This window comes from Cuculus canorus, chromosome 5 (assembly GCF_017976375.1).
Source record: "Cuculus canorus isolate bCucCan1 chromosome 5, bCucCan1.pri, whole genome shotgun sequence".
NCBI classification, from domain to species: domain Eukaryota; kingdom Metazoa; phylum Chordata; class Aves; order Cuculiformes; family Cuculidae; genus Cuculus; species Cuculus canorus.
In genome coordinates, this window is record NC_071405.1 from 50,147,363 (window position 1) to 50,163,824 (window position 16,462).

General features: G+C 43.5%; 2 protein-coding genes across 3 annotated transcripts in view; one reads left to right on the forward strand and one right to left on the reverse strand.

Moving 5' to 3' along the window:
• The window catches only part of RTF1 (RTF1 homolog, Paf1/RNA polymerase II complex component), a 33,281-nt gene extending 26,009 nt beyond the window's left edge, over positions 1-7,272 (reverse strand). Inside the window, exons 1-2 of the mRNA XM_054068275.1 lie at positions 7,081-7,272; positions 3,998-4,108 (exon numbers count right to left, since the gene is read on the reverse strand). Of these exons, the coding sequence (XP_053924250.1) occupies positions 3,998-4,108; positions 7,081-7,158 (189 nt within the window). The 5' untranslated portion in view covers positions 7,159-7,272. The remainder of the gene's footprint in view (positions 1-3,997; positions 4,109-7,080) is intronic.
• An 89-nt stretch (positions 7,273-7,361) lies between these two features.
• Positions 7,362-16,140, forward strand: NDUFAF1 (NADH:ubiquinone oxidoreductase complex assembly factor 1). Of its 2 annotated transcripts, none has more exons than XM_054066558.1 (5): positions 7,362-7,415; positions 9,618-10,243; positions 12,032-12,217; positions 13,386-13,460; positions 16,000-16,140. In XM_054066558.1, the coding sequence occupies exons 2-5, from the start codon at positions 9,734-9,736 to the stop codon at positions 16,138-16,140; spliced, it is 912 nt and encodes a 303-aa protein (XP_053922533.1). In that variant the 5' UTR covers positions 7,362-7,415; positions 9,618-9,733. The 2 variants fall into 2 exon arrangements, with proteins under 2 accessions (XP_053922533.1, XP_053922532.1); XM_054066557.1 differs by lacking the exon at positions 7,362-7,415 and adding an exon at positions 7,823-7,970.
• The last annotated feature ends 322 nt before the right edge of the window (positions 16,141-16,462 follow it).

Genomic DNA, 16,462 nt, shown 5'->3' on the forward strand with positions numbered 1-16,462 from the left:
AGAAGGATATGGAGGTGTTGGAACAGGTCCAGAGAAGGGCTACAAAGATGATTGGACGGCTGGAGCACCTTTCCTACGTGGACAGACTGAGAGAGTTGGGTCCATTCAGCCTGGAGAAGAGAAGGCTCAGAGATCTCATAGCGACCTTCCAGTACCTGAAAAAGGCCTACAGGAAAGTTGGAGGGGGGCTATTTGTAAAGGCTTGTGGGGAACGGGTATAAACTGGAGAGGGGCAGATTTAGCCTGGACATTAGGAAGGATTTCTTCACCACGAGAGTGGTGAGACACTGACAGAGGTTGCCCAGAGGTTGCCCAGAGATGTTGCGGATGCCCATCCCTGGAGGCGTTCAAGGCCAGGTTGGATGGGGCCTTGGGCAGCCTGCTTTAGTAGTACGTCCCTGCCCATGGCAGGGGTTTTGGAACTAGATTATCTTTAAGGTCTCTTCCAACCTTAACTATACTATGATACAATTAGCCTGGACTACTCAGATTTGCACTCGCACTTTGTTTGGTGTGAGGGAAGTAACAGCACCTCTCCTCCTTACAGAAAGCTCTTGCAAAAAGTTATTGCATCCACTAACAGCTCAAAGAAACTGTCTCCAAGAGGAGTCCAAGTTACAAAGCACACAGCCTAAGATTAAACCACAGCCTGTTTCAAATTTCCTAAACTTGAAAAAAATGTATAGCAAAGGCCTCACAGGGCTGGAGAACTCACTCGTTCTTCAAGGTCTAATCAAGTAGTATTATGAAATAAAAGCACACAGGAAAAGATGACATTTAGCATCATAATCTTCACAAATCCCCAAAAGACACCCCCAAACCAGAAAGAGCACGTGCAGTTTTCTACTAATCTGTCATTTACCAGAGTGGTCTAATGTGAAGTGCAATAAGTAGATCCAAACTTTTAAGTCATTTCCTCGTAACAGGGCCATAAAGTCTCCTAGGCTGACTGTTGAGACTGATTTCCCCACCAGCTGCTTCTCCTCTGTCCCACAGCTCTTGGCAAGATCTTACGCTATGCTGTTTCTTCTTGAATCTGCACACATGCAAATAAAGGCATAAACAGATATTCCTCACTAAACTCCAGACTAGCACTGAGCATTCACTATATAGCTTTTCGTGTCCTGGAAGTATCTTCTACTATAACCCTAGAGCTGTCAAAAGGCACAACCAAACCACTCACACCAAAAGAATGAGTGCAGAAGGGTGTACAGACTTACACCAGCACTGCTAACAACAAACCTTTCAAGAGAAACAAACAGGAGCTCCTACAGCATTGTGGCTTTCTGTCTCATCTATGCTGATGTTAGTGAAGTTGTTGCAGAAGTCATCCAGGCTTCACCGTGTAACAAAAAGAGTTCTTACTGTAAGCAATAATGCCAGGATAAAAGGAAGAGCAAGAGCCCAGAATTAACCTACTGCAACTGAGGAACACAATCCACATGTGTTCAATAAGTAATGAGGGTACCTTGTGGACACAAACTTCTAGCATATTAGCCCTAACAGTAAATTGGCTACCACCAAACTGGCTACATGCAGCAGGTTCACAACAGCTTGGGATGGTGAGCTCTTCAGTAATCATGGCTACATGCTGCTCTACAGATAAAGGAACTTGTCTGCCTCCACATCCACCTCTGGCTTCGTATATCTCTCTGTGAAGGTAGTCCTTCTTATTGCAAAGCCACTGCAATTTAGCACTTCTCTGAACAATGGTTCATAGCCAATTCAGTCCCGCCTGTTTCACAGACCCACCAGAAGAAGGTTCAGAGCATCCCTCCTATTTCATCACCTGCAACTCACCTTCAGTCCCCTGGGTACATAAATTGATTCAGACCACAGAGGTCCTCCACACATTATAGAAGCCATTCTCACAGAGACACACAAAATGTAACACTACAGATCTACTGAAATCCCTTGGGCACTATTGTATAGGCATGGCATGATTTGTACATACTGTTATTCTACAATTCCAAAATGTGCTTTCTCTCCCCTATGCCCCACAAGCTTTCTTCCCTTTAAAACACATAGAACGTAGAATTAGCCTCTGAAGCAGAGATTTAGGCTCCTTTCCTCTATATGCAACACAGTGACAATACTGGAACGTACAGCGCTTGCCAAGAACCGCAAAGGATACCTAGAAGCAAACAGGTATGATTAAGCATAGCTGCCCAAGGCAACAATTTCCATGCTTTACCTCCAGGTCCTCATCCTGCAGGAAGTCCAGTAACACAATTTCAAATTTTAGAGCCCCTCTCCTGATCCCCAAGGTTGAGTAAACTTCAAACCAACCACAAGAACATCAATTAAACCACTGCTTCTCAGCAAGAGTAGCGTAGTCAAGCCAAAGGATGTGCACAACTGAATGACTGGCAGAAACAGAACTGTCATAACCCAGCCTGTCTCACCCTGCTGCAACAAGCAGCAGTTCAAAATGCGTATTTCAGGCACAGGAATAGAAGCAAGTGTCCTAATTACCTCTTCTCTAAATCTTTTCCTCTTGCTGCATGGAGGTCAGAAAGAACAGAGTAACAACTAGAAATGATGCACAGATCAGAGTATCAAATACACATGGTGCAACAGAGATACTGCTGCACCTGCAAGGTCTGTGCACATTCATGAAGAGACACATTGTCATAGACTACATATAATGGATGGGTAAACCTTACTTGTAGTCACACAAGCTAAAAAAATAATTTGAATGATATTCATTCCGTCAGTTTTCAGAGATAAACACAGAACTGAGGACTTTATCTTCAAAGTGCTCTCCACACTTAAGTCTATTTTTCCAGACAAGCTGGTCTCCGCACAGCTTAGAATAAGAAGTGTGCCAGCAGATTTGAACACACACACTGACAGACTGAGTGGTTACTCAATAACAAACCTAATATATCTAGTCCATTCACGATTTTCTCTCTCCTGATATGATAGACACAAGAGTATTTTATTATTGTTTTTTTAAGAAAAGGATTGATAGAAGAAATTCCAAAAATATCTCAGAAAAGATTAAACGACACATTCTATAGACCTCTTGGAAGAACTCTGCTACAATATCAAACTCTTAATAGTTAATCACCACCCTACCTTACTAGTCTTCATGATGTCACAACAAATAATCCTTCCCATAGCTTCAGAAAAAAACCCCACCCCAAATAGCTGTTAAATTTTTAAGAATAGGTGGAATAAATTACCTCTTTATGCTATGTGGAAAAGCTCGCAAAAGACACCTGTAAGCCTTCAAGAAAAGTGTTTTTATTTAAATACCTGTACAACCTGTTTGCCAGTTTCTCTGTTTTAATAAGTCTATTCTAATTTTCATTCACAGAAGAAAGCAAAGACTTCCAACCGACTCTAGAATGTAGTATTAAGAATAAATAATAAGAACAGATCTAGCAGATAAACACCACTATACAAGGAATTGACAAAACCCTAGAACAAAGTAACGCTCAACTTCCTTGCCTCACTGTCTTCAAAAATTCCAACAAAAACACACTCTGTCGCATGTTCAAATGACCCTACAAGCTACTTCACAGAAGAGTTCTTTGACAATCAAAGTTGTTAAATAGAACAGTTTTACCACCTGTAAAATAGTATCTACTGCCCTTACCCTTTTCTTCTCTAAGGAAGCTCTCTTGTAAAAGTGAAAACCTCTCCCCTCTAATTCAGAGTCCAGCATTAGCAGCCTCACTCCCACTTCAAGCATTACACAGGAAAAACACTAGTTTTAAGCAGGCAGATCACCAGACCATTCAGACCACATGAGCATGGGATTAAACAGGCAAGACTTTTATAGACATTCAGACTACTCCGGATACAGTTACAATTCAAAGCATATTAATTAAAAGAAAAAAAGTATTTTGAGTACACATCCCCTGGGCTTAATGGGTCTCCATCAGTTCCACTGATGGCCAGACCCACTTTATGAAGTCAGCAGGCTAAATTTACTGTATGATAAATCCACTTTCACGGCTTAGGTAGCAATTCCACATGGCAAACTTACCTCATCGTCACTGTCTGACGTCTCAGAGTCTGAAGACGCTGTAGGTTTGCTCACAGGTGGCTCCTTTTCTTCAGAGTCACTGCGTTTCCGTTTGGCCAGTGACAAGAGCTCCTGGTGTGAGAAAACACGTATTTATTTTTAAGTGTCGTAATTAGTCTTACCAATCCAGGTCGGCGCACACGCACCTTTTCTATGATATCTGAGCATATCCTAGTAACATGATTACCCCTGCTGACTAAGGAACAGAGTCTACCCATATTTCACAAATTTATCTATGCACACACAACTTTAATACAACTGGATGCTACAAAAGGATTTTCAGGATAACAAGCTACAACAAGCAAATTTTACTACCACTGCTTCATTGGTATAAATAACATAAGAAAAACTACTTTCAGAATCATGCCCAGGTCTGTTTTATTTGGGCTGGGTAATAATTCAAAACCATCCTAACTACACTGTGTAGCATTAACCCAAAGAGCCAAATACTACTAGAGAGAAGCTCTTTCTTCTAAACAAGAGATGTTTCCAACTACATGCTTTAAAAGGGGCATCGCCACAGTGTCATGCCTGGTAATATTTAGTCATCCTGTTCCGTTCCTTTTCATTGTTCTTACACATCGCAGAATGCACTTAAAGCTTAGGACAGACACAGACTGGGCATCAAGCTCAAGTCTGGGAAACTAAGTAAAGCTGCTCTCCTCTAAAAGAACAACACACACAAAGGCAACACACACCAGCACAAAGAATTAAATGGCTCTTAAATAACCTTGTCATCTGCTGTACATAGCTTGTTCAGATGATAGAAGCAGCAGTACAAAACAAACATTTCTGAAGCTGCATTACTGTCTTTGTAGTCCATGACGCATAATTTATTCTTAAAAACATTGCTCTGGGGCTGATGAACCTTATTGTGAATAGAAATACACTCACACCAACTTCTGCAGTCTTGGGAAGTCAATACCAGATTGGTTTGCATTAGTTTCACAACTGGAAGATTATCTCCACAGAAAACAACTTAGTACTTCAAATCAGGACATAAACACTGCAGAAACTGATGGCCTAGGCTAATTATCAACAAAGCAACCTCCCACCAGTAATGGCATTTTACAAACCTTTCTCTGAAGAAGGCATGCAACATCACCAGAACACATTAGTACAATTAATACTTCTCTCCATTAAGTTCCTGATGTTTTCTACAATCTTTTCTAGAATTTCTCTCTCACAACTGTCTCCAAGTAGTACTTCAACCCAGTTGACCTCCCTGGATGATATCTTGGCACACCTACCACTACTTTTATTCCAAGCAATTTTTCTTCTTTCTTCTTACCCTCGTTCTGATTTCCAAGATACCATATTAGAAAGGCTCCTACTCCTTTGATTCAACAAGCCTAGACTGCTACGAGAAGCTGTCAAACACTCCACCTACAGGGGCCTCACTGGGTATAGCCTCCTTCCCAAATCACAACATAAAAATACTGCTTTCCTGCTACCTAATCTTCATCCTCAGACATCCCTGCTGTTACAGTGGCTACAAACAGCTCAGTGAAGGACGAAGCACCTACAGCAGTGCAGGTACAGCTGCAGACGCATGCTTCCAGCAAGAGATGAAACAGATGCAGAATCATGCAGTTATCCCTATCATTAATGCTCTGATTGCCTAATCTATGCCAGACCTAGTGCAACTCCAGCTATTTTCAAACTGGGAAGAAACTACCAAACCAATGTGCTAGTGGTGAGATGCTGGCAGCTCTAAAGGCTCTAGATGCATGTAAGATCAACAACATAAGGGCACGCTCTGCTCCCGTACATTTGTCTAAGTGTGCCTCCAATTTGATTTTTCTGAAGCTCCAAAATTATTTTTAAGTGTTCCGGAAGGCTTTTTATTGCAACATAGCAACAGCCTCTATACTAAAAACCCCAAAGGTCCAGCACATAAATTATTTCAGACATGCAGGCTTCAGCACATTTAACCAGCCGAACTTTTCGCACATGAGGTGTGACACGCTGCACCTGTAACGTCTTCATTTACCAGTTAAATCACATCATCAACACATGCTACACCAAGAGGTCAGCCTGCGAAAACAGCCTCTTCCAAAGAGGGAGACGTTCCCCTTGCAGCCCCGACATGGTTAAACCCATATCAGCCTCTGACCTCAAAAGATGATAAATAAATCACAGAATCATAGAATAGTTTGGCTTGGAAGGGACCTTAAAGACAACCCAATTCCAACCTCTCTGCCATGGGCAAGGACACCTGCCACTAGATCAGGCTGCCCAGGGCCCCATCCAACCTGGTCTTAAACACCTCCAGCGATGGGGCATCCACAGCTTCCCTGGGCAACCTGTGCCAGTGCCTCACCACTCTCATCGTGGAGAAATTCTTCCTTATGTCCAGTCTAAACCCTTCCCTCTCCAGTTTATAGGAAATGCCCCTAGTCCTATCACTACAAGCCTTTGTGAAAAGTGCCTCCACAGCTTTCATGCAACCCCTTCAGGTACTAGAAAGTCGCTATAAGGTCTCTTCAGAGCCTTCTCTTCTCCAGGCGAACAACCCCAACTCTCTCAGCCTGTCCTCCTATGCGAGGTGCTCCAGCCCTCTGATCATCCTTGGAGCCCTCCTCTAGACCCGTTCCAACAGCTTCACATCCTTCTTATGTAGAGGATTCCAGAACTGGATACAGTACTCCAGATGAGGTCTCACGAGAGAGGAACAGAAGGGCAGAATCCCACCCCCTCGCCCTGCTGGCCACGCTGCTTTGGACGCAGCCTAAGACCCGGTTGGCCTGTGGGCTCCGGGCACTCACCACCGCACCTGCAAACGCTTCACCCCGTCCCACCTACGGGCTCCCGACTTCACACGCTTTCCCACGCGCGGTGCTCCCCCAGGAGCACGAGAAGGGAGCACTGACGGGCGCCACCCCCGCCGCAGGGCTCTCCACTGCTCGAAAGCCGCGCGGAGCCTCCGACCCGCACCCCAGGCCCCGCCGGAGCGGGCGGGTTCGGGCCCTGGGGCTGAGGGGGTGGCAGCGCCGAGCGGGCCGGGCTCCCTCCAGGCCCCGCGCCCGGGCCGCGCCGCGCACCTGATCAAGGTTCTCCTCGCTCCCACTGTCCTCCGTGTCGGAGTCGATGAGGACGCGGCCTTTCCGCTTCTTCACCATGGCGGAGCCGGCTCCCCGCGCCCCGGCGGTGGCGGCGGCGGCGCGGCGCTCACAGCGGCCCGGCCCGGCCCGGCCTGCCCCGCGCCGCCCGCCCGCCCGGGACACAAAGGGCACCGCGCGTGCGCAGCGCGGTGGGACGGGGGCGGGGCCAGCATGAGGGGCGGGCCAACGCAGCGGGTGTAGTGACTAACGGGAAGGGCGGGGCCAATACAAGGGGCGTGGCCGACGCACAGGAGTAGGGCAGCAGGGTTTGAGAGGTGGGCAGGGCTATGTTGGGAGGGGGTCAATGTTCTGGGGTGCGGGGTTTGTGCGGTGGGCGGGGCTGACGCACAGGAATAGCGGAGAGGGACATGGGGCGAAGGGTAGGACCAATGTAGGAGGCGGAGCAAAAGCGCCGGGATAAGAAAGAGAGGTGGGCGGGGCCAACGCACAGAGGTAGGGGAGCGGTGTTGGGACAGCGGGCGGAGCCAATTTAGGGGCGGGGCCAAAGCGCCGGGTCCGGGGAGTGGCGTTTGGGGCGAAGGGCGGGGCAATGCGGCTGGGGGCGGAGCCGTGGGCATGGGGGCGTGTGAGGGGGCGTGGCCACCGCCTGGGTCTGGCGGGAAAGCGCGGGGGTGCGGTCAGAGGGTGATGGGGTGGGGCCGAGCAGGAGGATCCGCTGCAGCCTCCAACCCGATGGTTGCGGGGCGGAAGCGGCGGTGGCTGCCGGTCACGGGACCGGAGGGGAGGGGTGTGTTCTCGACGGGCTCGGGGCGGGCGTCAGACCGGCGAAACGCAGCGGGAGGATGGAGCCTGCGCACCGGGGAGACGCGGTATGGCTGCTGCTGTCCTCTTGGCGCTACCCTTCCCCCCCCTCCAAGGGCATCTCCTCCCCCGCCTTCCAACGGGACCTTCCCCCCCTCCGGCCCTTCCAAGGGGACTTTCCCCCCCCTCCGCCCCTTCCAAGGGGACTTTCCCCCCTCCCCGCCCCTTCCAAGGGGACTTCTTACCTCCCTCCTCCTCCCCTTCCAAGGGGACCTTCCCTCCCACCCCCCCTTACAACTGGAGGGTGGTGAAACATTGGAACAGGCTGCCCAGGAGAGTGGCGAAGTCACTATCCCTAGAAATATTTAAACAAATGTGATGTGTTGCTTCAGGACAAGGTTTAAGTAGGCAAGTTGGTATTTTGTTATTGATGGGTGCACTTGGTGATCTTAGAGTTCTTTTCCAACCTAAGTGATTCTGTGAATCTAAGCTGGTTAGCAAATGCCATCCCTGTAGCTGTTTAAAGATGCAGACTGGTTCCCCATAGGGTGTTACACTGCGTAAAGCACGCATGTTGGCTCCTATTGCAGGAGAAAGAGGGGAAAAAGGGCATTTGAAACAGGGAAGACATGAAAAAGGAAAGGACTGTCCCACTGTGGCTCCATGAGAGTTTGTAACTGAGAACTATGTGAGGCTTCCAGGCTCAGAAGACTTTGTGGGTGAAAGGGACAGAGGAATGACTAGTTTCACGTTTAAAAATTCTGAGAGAGATTGAATGAGCTGAATGGTCTGGCGTGTCACTTATGTAATTTGTTTTGACTGACTCCGTTCTTATTCTCAGAGAGCATCAACTGATTTTAGATCATTTTAGGACATATTCTGTGGCAAAACAAAATACAACAAAAAATGAAAACCCAAAACTAGGCAACTAGTCTGTCTAATCTTATGAGTTGGAGATAATAGTGTCTGTAGAGCATTGCATTTCAGGCTCTTCCTTGTGAATTAGAGAACAGCAGTGTGGCACAGCTCTTCCTACCAGCAATGATGCAGAGAGAAGCAAAGAGAAGATTTTTCAGAATTTTTTCTAAAACTTTATAAAAAATCCTGTTGAACTGTACAAATTCTTTGGTCCCAACTTCTCTGTAATCCCAAACGAGATGTGTCTGGGGGGGGGTGGGCAAGGGGCCAGATGACTTCTAGAAGAAGGATGTAGTATTGCTGTTGTACGACTTAATATGTGAAGAGTCTTGTCCCCTGTGATTGTCAGCTGAGACTTGTCCTGGTCCTTATCGGAGCAAGGGTCTACCCATATGAATTGGTGATTTTTTTTGCAGGATTTCTATAGTTCATATAGATGCCATCTTTTCAGAATGTTCTCCTTGAGGTTGCTCTTGCTGATCTTACTTGTAATACCTGAACTTACATACAGTGAAAGGGGGATGAACGGGAATTGGTGGGTGTTTTTTTCCTATTTTCAACTTCATTTGAAGTATTTTACTTATTTTTTCTTAATTGCATGGATATTTCACGTCACAGAGGGGAACACATTGGGCTGAAATCATGAAGTAAGCTATAAGTCTAAGGAAGTGTAAAAATTGATGTTATTTCTTATTCCTTTTACCTATGGCTTTCCAGTTAACAACTCTTTTAAAAAATCAAATATTTTTACAAAAATCTTACATGTATTTTTTTTAATCTTTTCTCTTTCATTAAAGGTGGAGATATACTACAGTAACTGAAGTGAGATAGCTCTGGATACTGGTTTTGCTGTGAAATTGATTTCAAACACATTAATCACCTCACTGGAAGTGAATTCTTCAAGTTGACCAACATGGCTTTAACTACGATGTTGCTGAACAGTCCTTACTTATGTGTTAGATGCTGCAGGCACCAAGTTTTGCATCCCTTACTTGGACCTCTTGTCAGCAATTCCCTGTCAAAATTGTATAGTAGCTACAGGAGGCCAGGGTCACAGCCTGAGAAAAAACCGTCGTGGAAAAAAGTTGACCTCAGTTTTAAAAAGAGCATCGAGGTCTTAAAGACTCAGCTGAACATGCTGAAGAAGGAGACCAAGGATCATTTAACAGGACCTGAAGGCCATCCATTCAGTCATCACTTCTTGGAACAGACAAGGGTGTTGTGGGAGTTTCGGAGCCAAGAAGATTTAAATAAATGGGTTATTTCCTCTGATGTAGAGATTGGAGGCAAAAGTGAAGTTTACCTCAAATTAGGTAGGAATAACCAGGCTGCTCTGCTGTATGGAACCCTCAATACAGAAGTGCCTCGTGATGGGGAGACAAAATACAGTGGATATTGTAGTATGAGAGCTAAACCACTACTGGTAAGTACAACTCTGTGTTTGCAGAGCTTCTGTTATTTGATCAGAGAACATTTCGGTGTAATCTCAGTGGCAAGTGGGCTGTTGTCTACCGTGGTTGAAACTAATCGCTTCCAGGAATATTAGATGTTCCTTTATGGATGTAATTGCTGCTGTATCCTTTGTCCTGGAGGGAACTTAGAGTTCTTCTTGGATTTTCTTTTCCTTTGTTAGAGAAAGAATAATATATGTTTGATCATTTATTTATTTGCAATAGGGCACCAGCTCATTAAGACAGCCCTGTTTGCAATCTCTTTGCAAATGAAAGATCTATAATGAACCTTTGCATCCAAAGGTGATATGATTAAAATCGAGATGTCTTTCTAAATTTGAAGTTAATGGAATGTGTCATAAGGGTAAATTTTCTGGGTTTTAACTTTGCTTATTCATCAAACTTGGCTTAGGTCAATGAGCTCATCATTTTTTCTCACAGGAATAGAAATTAATGCTTTGAAATGTACTTCTTAAAGATCTTACTCTGAATGTACGTCAGAAAAACAAATCTATGCTGGCTTAGAATTGAGCTAAACAGAACCAGATATGGATGTGCTTATTACTGACACTATCCTATCTTTTTGTGATTTGACACAAGTACACAGGTAAAATCTTTTCTGGGCCAGAAACTTGGAGAACAGAGAATATGAGCAAGCAACATCAATGGGCAGCGAGAGGCAGATGAATGTTAAAATGGTGACACCAGGTCAGGAGACGGAATAGTAGATTGAATGTCACCTCACTTAAATTCCCAAGACTGCTGCTGACTTGTGCAAGTGTGACTCAAACTTTCACCTCCTAATTCTGAAGTGGTGGCATGTATAAGTCCATCTTTATAATACAGTGTGAAATCAGAGAGTGAAAACATAAATACAAAGGCTCTTCTTCATTTACGTGAAAAGACTAAAAACTGGCAAAACCATCAAATCAGGTAGCCACAGCCCATATATTAATGTGTTAATGATGTACTCATCTTGTTACCTGTAAGATAAATTGGTAGGACAGTGGTAATTAGAGTGGTAGATAAAGGGGAAATTGCTGACTTTTTGGTGCCAATTTTGACTTGGTTTAAGCAATTCTGGGCAAGAATAGCACTGCCCCCTGCTCCCCGTCACTCCAAGTGACTCAGTGTAACTCTCTGAAGGCTTTTGGATCTGCCAATATGTAGATCGCAGCACTGGGATTTTTAAGGTCTTCAGAAAAACATGCATTTGAGCATTAGGCGTGCTCACAATCCCTACCATTACATACAGTTAATGACAGAAGGTGGTGGGAAACATCAAATGCTTCCAGGGCTTATGTTGGCCTTCAATAAGGGAAGTTATCACAGGGGATAAATTATCCCACATCTTCAATTTCTTTTAATTACTTCCGAGTAATCTAGTACTGACCACAAGATATTAAACTTGATGAACTACATAACCACTGATCCATTGCTGTAGGGTTCATGTGCTTGCCTGGTAGGGGATCTGGTCCTAGAAAGAAGGTCTGATTTCTCATAGTTACAAGATTGTAGTTTAGAATTGAAGCATGAGTCCTTAGAGCGGTGATACTGCAATCTGTGGGCTCTAACAGAGAGCTGAAGGAAATTCAGTGAGATCAACAGCAGGCATGATGAAAGAGTCAGCCAGTTTTCCCTGTATCACAGTAGATATTAATAATAATGAGGGTGGCGAAGAAAGCAATAGTGCACTGTTTTTCATAACAGAAGTTTCCCTTTATTAAGGAGGAATAATTCTGTTATTAATAAACTTTTAGGGATCTTTTGCTAGGAAGAAATATTATGACTGGTCAAACTTCAACAGTCTGTATTTACGTGTCCGTGGCGATGGCAGACCTTGGATGGTAAACATTTATACAGACCCTTACTTCTCTCATCAAAAGGATGACCTCTACAACTATTTCATGTTCACCCGAGGAGGCCCATACTGGGAGGAAATAAAGGTGAGCTAACACGTGTGTCAAACGAGACTGTCTTGGGTTCCAAGCTGTAGCTCTGTGGAAGGGGAATTCTTTCAGCAGTTGCTGTTGCTGTCCATTCAACGCTGCTGTTACATATCCTTGTACAACAGACACGTGCCTTTGGCGTGTGAGTTCCCGAAACTGTCAGTCATGGGATTGTGGGAGGGCACGCTGCATCAGCTGTATTAAAGCTGTGATCCACCATATGCTCACCTAAACATCTGCTGTTAGTGGTTACTGGAGCAACAGAACAGATACAGTGATTGAAGCTTAGCAGGTGTTGCCTGGAGTGTTCTCTGTGATAACGTTTTTCTCTGTCATACAAAGAGATGGAGGTTGGTGTAGCGTTTGTGCCCCCCAAGAGGATTTGCTTAACCTGCTGCCTCACCGGAGTCAGTCAGAGACTCAGAGATTTGGTTTGTCATTTCTGGCCTTTGAATCTGAGACACAAACAATATTTGTAAGAAATGGGAGTCTTGACTTTTTTTGATGAAACTTGGAGAGCTTTTGTAATTTGCTGATGACAACAGTAAGGAGGTTTGCACATCCTTATGAAATGGAGTTGAGCACTTTATAATAGTGTTGTCAGGTCCACTGTTTCACAGATGAGGAGTCAGGAGGATGAAAATCAGGGCATTGTTGCCGATTTGCATGTTTCCTCTTACCCGCATGAGGCATTGCTCCTGTTTTCCCTCCTGTTTCTTCCTCCCACTGCGTTCAAAGTAATTTTTACAATATTCTGAGCTGCCTTGCTAGAGTACCGGTGTCTCGGTATGATGTTTGCACTGTGAAATGCACGTCTTGGGGAGGGATGCTGTTGATGTATATGCATGATAGACTTTTCATTAATTTCTATTTTATGCGGACATGGTACTGGAAGGAGATATTGTAGATGTAAACAGCCACCTTCTGTGCTGCAGCTTCTCATTGGATCCTAACAGGCCACAACAGCCACCACAGGACAGCATGGGGCTGGCTTTGGCTGTGAGCAGTTGAATGGTTAATGTGGCCCATTTCTCTGTGCCCATTCTCTGCACCGAACCTGTTCAGAGGATTATTTCATTTTCTAAGGCAGGGTTTTAATTTAAGCTTTTATTCTATGTACTGGTGACATTAAAGTCTGGTTTGGTTTGGATTTTTCTTCTGTCAGATTCCATTCTCCAAATTCTTTCTCTCTAGTCGGGGAAGAGTCCAGGATAACCAGCATCCTATCTGGTTAGACAAGGTAAGTTTTCTATAGGCTTTGTCTGTCTGAAATATCCTTTAAGATTATACTGTCACAATATAGATGATTTACAAATCCTTTAATGTGTGTGAATTTGAAGGCTCTCTTCTTACAATGCACTTTCCTTGTGTTCTGGCCTTTGCATTTAAATTAAGCTACTTTGTGATAGTAGTGTCATTTTACTTCAAAGTAGCTCAAAAATAAGATATCTAGATAACCAAGAAATAGCTCATAACTTCCTTGGCTTAAAAAAAAAATTAAAATAAATAGTTTTGGGAGGAGTTATCAAAGTGACCAAAATCTAAAGTGCCAGCTGGCACAGTACTGCCAGAAATATTAACAATAAAAGTAAGTATCATAAACTTCCTTCCTGACAGTAGACTGTAAGGGATATTATACAGTGAGATTTTATTTGAGGATATACTGTTTCAGTGACTTCGATAGTGAGCAGCAAAGCAATGCATTTGTAGGCTCTTTTTTAGGGTTTTTTTTTTCAGGCTAAATATCAAGTAAATGTGGTGACTTTAATTTTGTTTCTAAAAATAAGTAGACTAATTCATGGAAGGAGGCATGTTGTAAAAAAATCGATTCTGTATCTTTTTTCTTTTCAATTTCAGTGACCCTCGTGTACATAAGGAAGGGCAGCTTAACATCCAGTGACTGCCAAAAGGAAAACAAACATTAGAAATATATATGGGGAGAAAATAAAAAGCCCATTATTTGAATAAGTGTTAGTCACCTGGAATGTTGCTTTCACTTCCTAATTGCCTTAATGGGGAAAAAAAAATTAGGAAAAATTTGAAGGCAATTCAGTGATAGGCAGCATGAAAACATTTTGTTTTAAAACAGTGCTTGAGGCTGTAGAAAGCAAATATGAATGGTATGAAGAAAGTAGACCAATTACAAGAAAAAATATACTTCATGGAAGAAAGTTGTTATATCTAGATAAGCGAGCTGTTTCTTGATTACCTAGATAGATTAAAGACCTGTGTTTAAATACAGACATTGAAGACATTGAAGAATTTATCAGGTTTGGAATATACGGTAATTCAAAATGGTAAATGAAAACATAAAGTTGTATGTGGTGTGTTTAAAAATGTTTACCGTTGAGTCAGAGGGACAAAGCAGTATTTCATCTAAGCATCCTTTACTTGATTTTCATTCCTTGTTATCTTATGCTTAGTTTTTCACTGTAAAAATGATGCACTTGTCGATAATGTGAAGTGTGATTTTACAAATTCATTTTAAAGAAACCTAAAAATAGGGGAAGAGCTCTGAAAGCAATCAAAGATATCTTGATAAAATCTTTTGGCCCCTCAAGATACTACTATGTGTTTTCCCATGAACCGAGAAAGGCATTGTTAAACAGGAATAAAAAGGCAGGAAAGAGCCAGTGTGCCCAGGCCTTGCAAACAGATAGATTCTCCAGAATAGAGAGCTTGGGAGACTCCTGTAGTCATCTGTAATGCTATGAATTAGAAAGATGGAGCTAAAAAGCTCTCTGGAATCCACAAGCCATGGGGGCTGATTGTAGAGCCTCTGGGGAAGAGACAGCATTTAAAACATCAGAACGATCTGAAAAGAGTGTTGATGCATTTAATTTCCTTTAGCTTTGTTCTTACATTCATTTAGCATATATTTACAGTATATATTTAGTTTCAGCCTACAATTAAACTATTCTAGGCATGTTTTCCTGCATATACAACGGTCCTTAAAATCATGGGTACAGCTCAGACCTGTGTTTCTAGCAGGGCCCAAGGACAGCTGGAGCTTGATCAGCAGCCAGCCACTGGCATGTTTGAGAACTGCAAACATTGGAGACTCTGAAAGGTAGTTGGTTACATGTAGGAGCTGAGAGCAGTTTCAAGCAAGCCACAGGCCGGTTGGAAATATGCCTGAGCCCCATGCATTTCTATGGCATCTATTAGTTAGAATAATTTTTGTTCTTAAAAAATTAGCGTAGTAGTGGGGGAGAACATAAGGGGAAAGGAATGAGGAATGGTCTCACATTGAAGAACATTAGTCGGGAAACAGTGTCTAAGAACCCTGTGGTAATATAACAGTAACAAAGTTTCAGGCATTTTAAAATATCTGGCTTGGTGCACTTTCACACTATGCCAGTGTGATTTGATTTGCACATTGCCTTCCATCCTCAATTACATTGTTTGTGTTCCCTGCTCACATAAGAATTATAACAGGCTTTATGAAAAGATGCTTGTATGACCAATCATGATCAAACTGGTGCTATACAAACCTTGAAGGATAAAAAGCGCAGTGCTGCCTTAGGCTCAGGCTGTTTTCAACAGGGTTGAAAAGAGGTTCAACGTAGTGGTAGAAAGGCAAATGGGAAGCAGTTTTCTGTGGAGGTCTATATTCAGAATGTGGTAGTGAAGCAGTCAAGCCTTAAGAAGTAATGCTGCATGTTAGGCAAAGGTATGGACAGCCATTAATTTTTTTGTAAAACGTGGAAGTGATTGATACAAATTTATTTGATTGTAACCTTCTAAACACTGGTCTAATGCATGTATCTTTTCATTAGGTTAGTACTCTGGGATTCACCATTGGAGATAAATTAGATGGTCCGTTCCAGCTGGAGATCGATTTTATTGGCCTGCTAAATGACAGAGCTCATACAGAAGAATTTGCCTATGAAACATATGAAAAGAATCCTCGTGTCTAAGTTGGACTGGTGTCCTTTGGGACATTGGTCAGATGCTTGGTACAATTTTATAAAACAGTTCTTAACATGGGGCTTACAACAACTTGAAGGTTCTATGTAAGCATTAAAGAGGTCAGTGCCTGAAGTGTTGGCTGTAGTAATCTGACTAGAGTGACACCGATGGCATCTTACAGCTGCCAAATACAGAAACCTGGAGAGATGGTACATAAAGGACTGGAACAGCCAAAGGAGAGTTGTGATGCATTCTTACAAAGTAATAACTGTGGACTGTGTAAGTTTTGGCTTCTGTCCTACCGTTGCAGAAATAAAAGTATTGCCTGAG

What these genes read in the sequence shown, in the direction of transcription:
- NDUFAF1 (XM_054066558.1), top strand. Translation starts at nt 9,734, where the DNA reads ATGGCTTTAACTACGATGTTGCTGAACAGTCCTTACTTATGTGTTAGA. An exon ending in TGAGAGCTAAACCACTACTG is followed by an intron (nt 10,244 to 12,031) that starts GTAAGTACAACT and finishes ATAAACTTTTAG; the next exon opens with GGATCTTTTGCTAGGAAGAA. An exon ending in CATACTGGGAGGAAATAAAG is followed by an intron (nt 12,218 to 13,385) that starts GTGAGCTAACAC and finishes TTCTTCTGTCAG; the next exon opens with ATTCCATTCTCCAAATTCTT.